The sequence below is a fragment of the Antrostomus carolinensis genome, unplaced genomic scaffold, assembly GCF_000700745.2.
Source record: "Antrostomus carolinensis isolate BGI_N321 unplaced genomic scaffold, ASM70074v2 scaffold10918, whole genome shotgun sequence".
NCBI lineage: Eukaryota > Metazoa > Chordata > Aves > Caprimulgiformes > Caprimulgidae > Antrostomus > Antrostomus carolinensis.
In genome coordinates, this window is record NW_010330900.1 from 10,093 (window position 1) to 20,099 (window position 10,007).

At 44.5% G+C, this 10,007-nt stretch overlaps 1 protein-coding gene across 1 annotated transcript in view; it reads right to left on the reverse strand.

Moving 5' to 3' along the window:
- LOC104528903 (potassium voltage-gated channel subfamily V member 2) overlaps positions 1-670 on the reverse strand; it is a 6,183-nt gene extending 5,513 nt beyond the window's left edge. Inside the window, 1 exon segment of the mRNA XM_029086242.1 lies at positions 1-670. This exon segment is cut by the window's left edge and continues 23 nt beyond it. Coding sequence (XP_028942075.1) covers positions 1-670 — 670 coding nt within the window.
- Between the last annotated feature and the right edge of the window lie 9,337 nt (positions 671-10,007).

Here is a 10,007-nt window from a genome sequence, read left to right on the forward strand (position 1 = left end):
GACGCTCCTCAAAGCAGATGCGACAACAGCGAGGTGTGTATTTGAGCCGCACACCCCAGTAGCTCAGCTCCTCCAGGAAGCAATGGGGGCACAGCTCATCCCGCACGCGCAGCACTCCTGAGGCATAGAAGTTGTACACCAGCTGGAAGACGGCTGGGTCCCGGTCAAAGAAATACTCATCTACCTGGGCAGCATAATCATCGCACAGGCCCAGCTGGCGGTGACGGTCAGTGGTGGTAGCCAAGCGTCCCAGGCGGGTCTTGGGATAGACGGCCACTGCCTGATAGGTGAGGCGGTAGCTTTGGCCACCAACATTGATGTTCAGCACAGACGAAGCAGAAGCTGTGGCAGGGGCTTCAGAGGAAAAGGTAGGGGAGCAAGGAATGGATGACGAGGGCTGGTTTTCTCCCTCAAATATGTCTTCGTTTGGCCATTTTCCTTGTTCTTTCTCTTCCTCTTCCTCATCTTCATCATCCACATAATAGTTGTAATTCCCCTCAGGTCCCAGGAGCAGTAGAGACTGAGAGTTCAATGGAGTGGTAGCAGAAAAGCGACTCTGCTTGTCTACATGCATGCCTTCATTATCCTTCCCCTTGTCAAGCTGCTGGAGCACGTTTGGTCCTTCCCTTTCTCTTCCCCTATGTTTTAAGAAAGGAAACTGTCGCTGCATGTTAAACTGCAACATACTATTTTTTCTTATTCTTCTCCCTTCTTTGCATTCACCTGATCAAGGAATTAACACCAGTCCTTTCCAACACTACAAAGGCTGACAATCCTGTTTCCTTCTCTCTTTATCTCAGTAGTATCATGCACAGCAGTAGTTCTGCATTTTTCTCCTTGCCAGTCAATAGTCCAGTTGTTGTGAAAGCTCCGTGTGGGATAGAGACACATGAAGACTGCTGTTGACCGCTTTAATCTTGCTGACAGGGAAGATCTGAGTGCTTAGAGAAGGGGATTTAAGGGCTATTATCCTGTTCCAGCCTCATCTCCCTCAGGCTGTGACGTGAATGATTATGGATCCATAAATCTATGAAAAATCAGAAGGGGAAAAAATCCCTAAAGTTTTATTGCTAATAAAACCCATACATTTTCCTAATTCAAATATATATATATGGATTAAGAATAACCTCAGAATGAAAATGTATGAGGGGCAGACAGGGGAGAGACAGAGAGAACATAATAGATTTCTTTCACCTACACAAATACAGCATGTCTTAGTTTTCCTTAATGAAAATAATGAATAATTGATATGCAGATAACGGGTAAGAATTCAAGTAGCTCTTAAAATGTTTTCCAAAGGTGAGCAAATAAAAGTTGTCCTTTTTTATTCCCGGTTAGAATAGCTCCATCTGCCTAAGAGCTGAGGAAAGTCTCTGTGCCTGAAGCTTTGGTTGGGAGCACAGGTCTCACGTTCCTCTGGTCACCATGGAAGTGAGGGGCAGGGGTGTGAAGGGGTTTCCAGCAAGATACTTCACTTCAAACTCTTCACTGCTTGCTGAGAAATAGAATAAAGCCACTCTTGTTTCTCTTGCAGGCCATGTTTAGTACCATAAAGCCACACTAGGTACCTTGCAGGGCAGGAGAGATGCTTGCTCTTTGTTTTGATAGATTCTTTCTCAGCTCGGGTTGAGCTGGCACAAGCAACTCCAGTAACAGTAAGCACTGTGAAAACCAGGGTACTTCCCCTTGTCACTGGGACCACTTAGCTGAGCTAGAAGTCCTGTAAAAAAGAGGAAACACACAATAAAGGGATGGCTTCTTTGGCATGCTCTTAGCCCCTGCATTACAGCTTCTTAACATCAACTTGTTATTCCAGCTGTATCTGGGCTGGTGCAGGAAAGGACAAGGCACTAGAAAGTTGCTGATTTTGGCAACATCTTTGCTGGTTTGGAAGGCCTTCTATCTGCAGTCCTGTAGCCTGCCTTCCAGTTGCAGCTCCCTACCCTTTCACACAAGCTGCTGAGACTGTGTCCCAGAGCCCCTACAGCAGTATTCTTCCTTTGTTGTCCTCAAGCACGTTCTTGTGTCCCTAATCTCATGGTCTGCCACCTGTAAATGCCAATACTGTTGTTTGGCTGTGTCCCATGTGAAGCAATTTCCCATGTGAAGCAATTGCTACTGCCATGAGAATCACCCCTTCTTTTTCTCTTTTGCCCTATCCCCAGTTGTAGCTTTCACATTGTCCTGGTTTTGCTAGGATAGGGTTAATTTCCTTCTTAGTAGCTAGAAAGCGCTGTGGTTTGGTTTCAGTGAGGACTGTTATGAGAACAATGTTGATAACTACAAGGACATGGTGCTTGAACAGTTTCCAAGAACAGAGGACTGGAAGGGGGGAGTGGAGAAGAAAAGTGTAGTAGTTAACAAGCCCCAGAATTGACAGTTGGATATGCCAATAAGATATTCCATATCATATTACATCATGTTTATTGTATTAACTGGGGCAGACTGGAAAGGGGGGGGATTCTCTCAGGAATCGCTCAGGCTCGCTTTTCCAGGATTGCAATTTTGGTTTTGGGGTTCCTTTTCACTCTCTGGGATCATTATCAGCAGGTGCTGAGCAACTGTACTCTGCATCACTCATATAGATAGATAGATAGATATAGTTGTTATCATTATTACTCTTATTGTTCTTTTTATCTTTATTTTATTTTTACTGTAATTATTAAATTGTTCTTGTCTCAACCTACAGGTCTCCTCACCTTTATCCCTCCAATTCTCTCCCCAATTCCCTTGGTCGGGGGAGAAGGGGCAGAGGCAGGGAGGAGGCTGCAAGTAGCTGTGTCTTGTTTGGCTGCCAACTATCACAGTCTTTTACTAGCTCTTGACAAACAGGAAGACATCATAGCTTAGAATTTTGCAATACTTTTGTTCTCAGGCTGCATCCTAATGGGCAGATCACACTGTATAGTTCAAGGTTTCTTCAGGTCTTTCCTGTGTTTAAAGCCTGGATTATTGGCAATTCATATTTAGCTGCTCTTGAAAGTGTTTGGCTTCATGAATTTGTTTCCACTACCTGTTCTCTTTCATGATGTAAAAAAGGTGAGGCCTCTATTAATAGGGATTGTCAGTACCTTATTACAGATACCAATCTGCTTTGCAGTTTGCTTTGAACATTAACCCATGCGATGGCGAGTCCTTTGTTACCAACCTCAATGCAAATTAATGTCCAATTTCAAGCCTGTTTCTTTCTCCTAAGCAAAGTAATTCAGACATAAGGAAAACAAATAGCCTGCAATGCCATAATTTTACTGCCAAAAATTCTTGAATGTTTCTTAATCAAGATTCAGGATAGACTATAACTGTATTCCTCTTGCCAGCCTCCACTGTAGCATTTCATTTTGCTTTTTTGTCAGGCTTCCTGGTTTCACTTCTGAGAAGTGTTCAGTAAGGCTTATTGCTCACTACTGGAAAAATAATTTCTCATACCACACTGCAGTAGCAGGAGCTTCTACAGGCTGAACTTCATGACTGTCAGATGCCAACACCACATGCACTGGACTAAGACCTTGGACGTCACTACTAAGCAAAGCAAGAAAGATTGTTAACTTCACTTCTGCTCAGATTAATCACTTTGACCTAGATACTCTTTGGAACGTAGCTCTAAGGCACCTGGTACAAAATAGGTAAAAAAAAATTTATTTATTTATGTACTTTACTTTGAAGTGAGAGTTGCTAAACTCTCAGCCTAGACAGGTAGGAAAATAAAGGGACCAGAAAAGACTGTTTTCTTCCAATTTTTTTTTTCCTTAGCTACCTTATTCATTGTGCCACTTATCTTTGTAAGTATCATTAATAAGAATTGCATAATCTCTTGTATGGGGAAGAACAGACTTTGGGCTGCTGAAGGACCTAGTTAGTAAGGTCCCCTGAAAATCTGCTTTTGAAGGTATTTGGGTCCATGAATGCTGGTCACTTTTTAAGAACTATCTCTTAAAAGCGCAGGAGTAGGCAATTCCAAAGTGCTGGAAGTCAAGCAGAAGGCCAGGTTGGCTGAGCAGGGATCTTGTTAGATCTTAAAGGAAAGTGTAGAAAGCTTTGGAAGCAAGGAAAGGTGCTATGGGAGGATGACAGAGATGCTGTTCACTGCTGCAGGGAGAAAATTTGTGTGGCCAAAGCTCGATTAGAGTTCAAGTTGGCCAGCACTGTGAAGGATAACCAAAAGGGCTTTCAAAAATGTGTTAACAGCAAAAGGAGGATCAGAGGTAACATTGATCTGTTACATGATGAGGTTGGTCACCTCACAAATAGGAACATAGACAAAGCTGAGAAGTTTGCCTTGTTCACCTCTGTCTCCAACGCCAGTGATGGGCCCTGGGACTGCCAGAGGCCTGTGTTGGAAGACCACGACTGGGAAGATGATAAACTACCAGCAATCCTGAACTTGTTCAAGACTTGCTGCTCCAGCTGGAGGCACATAAGTCTATGAGGCCCAATAGGATTAATTCTAGAGTACTCAAAGAACTGGCTGATGTTATCATGGGACTTCTCTCTATTATTTTTCAGTGGTCTTGGGAGTACAGAGAGGTCCCAGTTGACTGGAAACTAGCAATTGTTGTCCCGATATTCAAGAAAGGTGAGAAGGAAGACCCTGGTGATTACAGGCCTGTCAGTCTCACTTCAGTTCCTGGTAAAATTATGGAGAAGATTATTTTGGGAATTACAGAATAACACTTGAGAGACAACACAGTCATTGGTCGTAGCCAACAGGGATTCATGAGGAGACAGTCCTGCTTAAACAACTGAATTTCCTGTTATGACAAGGTCATCCACCTAGTTGACTGAGAGAAGCCAGTAGATGTGGAGTTTTTCTTATTTTAGCAACACTTTTGGTACTGTCTCTCACAGTACCCTTCTGGACAAAATGTCCAGCACACAGCTAGACAAGTCCATAGTACATTGGGTGAACAATTGACTGATGGGTCGGGCTCAAAGGGTTTTAGCAAATGGGGTTACATCAGGTTTGTGGCCAGTCACTAGTGGAGTTCTCCACGTGTTGATTTTAGGGACAGTTTTCTTTAATGTTTTTATAAAATTATCTGGATGCAGGAATCAAATGTACAATAAGGCAGTTTGCTGATGATACTATACTAGAGGGAGCTGTGGACTCCCTTGAGGTTAGAAAGGCCTTACAGAGAAATCTGGATAAACCACAGAGCTAGGCAGTCAGGAATTGTATGAAATTTAACAAGAGCAAGTGCACAATTCTCAGTCTTGGATGGGAAATTCCTGGTTACACATACAGACTGGAGGATGAGAGGCTGGAGAGCAGCCTCATGCAAAGAGATCTAGGGGTTTGGGTTGATGGCAAGCTGAATATGAGTCAACAGTGTGCCCTGGAAGCCTAAGGGGCCAACTGTGTCCTGGGGTGCATCAAGCACAGCATAGCTAGCCAGTGCAGGGAGGTGATTGTCCTACTCTATGCCACACTGGTGTGGCCCCATCTTGAGTACTGTGTGCAGTTTTGGGTGCCTCAATATAAGGACTCCGTAATATTAGAGTGTGTCCAGAGGAAGGTGACCAAGATGTTGAAAGGCCTCAAGGGCAAGACTTAACAAGGAGTGGCTGAGGTTACTTGGTATGCTCAGCTTGGAGAATAGAGGGCTGAGGGGTGAGTCCTTGGCAGTCTACAACTTCCTCAAGGGTATAGTGGAGGAGGAGGTGCTGATCTCTCTCTCTCTGGGGACCAGTGATAGGACATGAGGAAATTGAATGAAGCTGTATCAGGGGAAGTTCAGATTAGGCATTAGGAAAAGGTTTTTCACTGAGAGGGTGGTCGGTCACTGGAGCAGGCTCCCTAGGGAACTGGTAATAGCGTCAAGCCTGTCAGAGTTCAAGGACTATCTGGATGATGCTCTTAGTCGTATGATTTAGTTTTAGGTAGTCCTGCAAGGAGCAGAGAATTGGACTCTATGATCCTATGAGTTCCTTCCAACTTGAGATATTCTATGATTCTATGGTGCTACAATTCTATGATTCTGTGGGTAGAAGAACAAACATGACAACCTGGCAGTTAGAAACAGTGGAGAATGCTGTCCAATCAACCAGACAACCTCTGGATACCAGCTTCCTGAGAACAGTGTTTTCACAAGAGAAAACTACAATTAAAATGGAAGACGGGCATGAGAAGATGAGTCTTTGCAAGTCTTCATCTTAAGGCGTGCTGACTTTTCCCAGGATACAGGACTACATAACTGCAATGACTTTTCACTTAGCAAATCAGCTTCAGAGTTGAGTATGTTTTCTTTTTCTTGGCTAAAAAAAGAGCAAACTTTTAAATTAAAATTACCTTAAAGAATTTATATAGCTCTGTAGGGCCTCAGTGGATTAGTTCCTACCTCACTAGAGGAACTGTTCTTAGATTAGTAGTTTTTTAAGATTAGGAAAGGCCTGTAAAATCATCTATTCTGACCTTCCTGAACAATGACCCTACAACTTCACTCAGTAATTCCGCCATTGTGTTAAAAAGTGTGCCTCAAACAACTTTAACAACTTGGATACTTGAAATAACAAGCTCAGCTATCCATAGAGAATTGCATTGAAAAATTACATGGGGGTTTGTTTCAGAGTCCAGCCAGACTCTGATTAACCTCCAGTGACCTCTCAAGCTATGTTGACAATGTGGAAAATACTGCTAATAGTCATTATTAGTAATGTAATGATTATTAAAGTCCTGATTTTCATGTCAGGGTGCTCAGAAAGCATAACAGGGCTAAAGGTAGACTGACTCACTGCAGTGTCTGTTCAAGCTGTGAGGGGTCACTCAGGGAGCAGGAGAATTAGAATTCTGTTCTACCTGCCTCTCCACACACCGGTTCTTTATAAAGAGTGATTGTCAAAAAAAACCCCCAAACAAACCAAAGCAAACCAAAGCAAACCAAACCAAACCAGACCAAACCAAACCAAACCAAACCAAACCAAAATGGAGTCCGCCACCCCCCCTCCCGCACACAACTTGAACTAGAGTTTTGCCAAAATACCAGATCTGCTCAGAGTTGAGGCAACCATCACTCTACCCTTTGTCTCCACCCAGCTCAGTTAGTTAGACTCAAATGCAAGCAGCAGTGAGCAAGAGGATCTTTCCTGTTCTGTGTTTTTGGGTATTGTTGCACCCTACCACTCTGGCAGACTTTCTCAGCTTTCAGAGTGCCATGCTGCTGATAAACAAATGCTTTCCTGCTTGTTACTTTCTCTGTTTCATTTTTCTTTTTCCTCCACTTGCCAACCCTGCTGCTGCAGCCACCAAGAGGATGCTTAGAAAGAGCAGACTGAGTGGGAAGAGGGGATGATTGAGGGCTGGACTGATCAGTGTCACCCATCTGCTCATGTCTGTTCCTACTGACGCATTATGGTGGAGCTCATGTTCCTGTGCCATCCCCTGCCTCCACGCATCAGTGTTGCCTGCATCTGCAAGGAAAGAGAATGCAGAGAGAGAGAGACAGCTCCAGAGGTAGGCAAGAAGCAGAGGGCAGACTGCTTAAATTTGGAGGTTGACACCTGAACAGTTAGGCCATATTAACCAGGGCAACAGCAGTGATGTGTGTCCAAGAGGTGTATGTGATGGCTGCAGCAATGTACCTGGGCCCAGGGACCTATAACAAGCTACATGAGCTACCATTGCTGAGTGCGTATCAATGTGTCCTTGAGTGCGTATCAATGCTGCCCTCTTTGCAGCTCTCCCACTACATGCTATCTCTTCCTTCTTCCAGTGAACTTCTGCTGATTTTTTAAGTTGCAGCTTTTTAAACAGATTAATCCACAATGTTTACTGTAGCTGGTCCCTAGGTACTTTTGTAGGCAAATACCTCTGTCGTGATGTCACTCAGGCAGAATTACCCACAAGGAACACAGTGGAAGCTAGTCAGCCAAAGTCCAGAGCAATTTACCCCAGCTCTTAAACCTGCATCATGTGAGGTGCATTGGCATCTGTGTATGTACCAGCTCTTACCAGGCACTAGGCATATACAAGGTATGATTCTGACTGCAAAGCTGGAAACTCTCTGAATTCTGCCCTAAGCTGCATGTTTGAAACTATCAGAAGACTACAAGGAGTATTGTTATACAGATGGTGTTAAAGAATAGCAGAATAAAACGGTTCTTTTGATAAATATGAAAGGATTATAACTAGCAGGGGATAGGAAGATCCCCAATCTCTGGGCAGCAACAATAAATGATATTGTAATGAACTGATACCTATTCTATTATATCTTGAGCCCAACTGTGTGTTGTTCGAAGGATATGGATTAGCTAAGATCTTGCAATGAACTGTGAGAGGGAAAACCAGCAAATATTAACTTTTAAAAAGCCATGCTGTAAAAAGAGATGAGGTGAGGAAGAGGAGACGTGATTAGATAGAGAAAGCAAGCCCTAGTTTTCCCTGTGTTTTGACTCTATGTGCAGTCTAAGGAGTTTAGCCCATGCAGTCCCTGAGAGGTAAGAAGAGACCAAGATCCTGAACTGTTTTGTCTTAATTTGGATCTGCTTCAAGCAATTGCTATATAGCAGCCACTACATGAAAGAAGAAAAAGAAGAGTCTTCAGAAGAAGACATGCATATGCAAGTTATCTTTTCTCCGGAATCCCAGCCAGAGGTGAAGTCAGAGTTTGCCTAGGCATGGACAGCAGTAAGAGAGCAGTGCTAGCAATCTGTGCAGGCTAGCTAGTCACCTCACACACATATACAGACACCAACTGTGGTGGGGCTTTGGGAGCAGGGGAGGAGCTACAGGGGTGACTCCTGTGAAAAGCTGCTGGGAGATTCCTTGGCTCCAAGTTGGACCTGTCTCTGACCAAGGCTAGCCCCATCAATGACGGTGGCTATGCCTCTGAGATAACATATTTAAGGGGAAAAAAAGTTTACTGCACAACACAACAACCTGCAGTGGAAAGATGAGTGGGAGGTGAGAGGAACAAGGATATAGACATCCAAGTCAGTGAAGGAGGAGGGTGAGGAGGTGTCCAGAGCTGAGATTCCCCTGCAGCCCATGGTGGGGTGGCATGCTGTCCCTCTGCAGCCCACGGTGGTTAACAGTGGAGCAGAAATCCACCTGCAGCCCATGGAGAACTCCTGAGCAGGTGACTGCACTTGAAGAAGGCCGTGACCCTATGGGGGACCCACACTGGAGCAGTCAATTCCTGAAGGACTGTACGCCATGGAAAGGGCTCATACTGGATCAGTTCATGAAGAGCTGTAGCCCATGGGGAAGATTGGAAAAGTCTGTGGAGCACTGTCTCCTGTGGGAGAGACCCCATGCTAGAGCAGGGGAAGAGTGTGAGGAGTCTTCCTCCTGAAGAGGAAGGAGTGACAGAAACAATGCATGATGAACTGACCACAGCCCCCATTTCCCTGTCCCCCCTGTACTGCAGTGGGGGAGAAGGCAGAGAAATCAAGAGCAAAACTGAGCCTGGAAAGAAGAGAGGAGTAGCCGCAAGGTGTTTTTAAGATTTGGGTTTATTTCTCATTATCTTATTCTGATTGATCAGTAACAAATTAAACAATTTTCCTCCAAGTTGGGTCTGTTTTATGCTTGAATATAGTTGGTGAGTGATCCCTCCCTGTCCTTGTCTTCACTCTTTTGCTGTATTTTTTTCCTCCCCACCCCACCATTGAGGGAGGAGTGAGCAAATGGTTGTGTGGTGTTTAGTTGCCAGCTGGGGCTAAACCACCATAATCCCATGTTAGGGATTGGAAGGGACCTCAAAAAATCATCTAGTCCAACCCCCCTGCTGGAGCAGGATCACCCACAGTAGGTCACACAGGAACGCGTCCAGGCAGATTTTGAACATCTCCAGAGAAGGAATCTCTGCAACCTCTCTGGGCAGACCATTCCAGTGTCCTGCCACTCTCAAACTGAAAAAGTTTTTCCTTATGTTTACATGGAACCTCCTATGCTCCAGTTTGCACCTGCTGCCCCTTGTCCTGCCTTTGGAATCACTGAGAAGAGCCTGGCTCCATCCTTGCTGCCCCTTGTCCTGCCTTTGGAATCACTGAGAAGAGCCTGGCTCCATCCT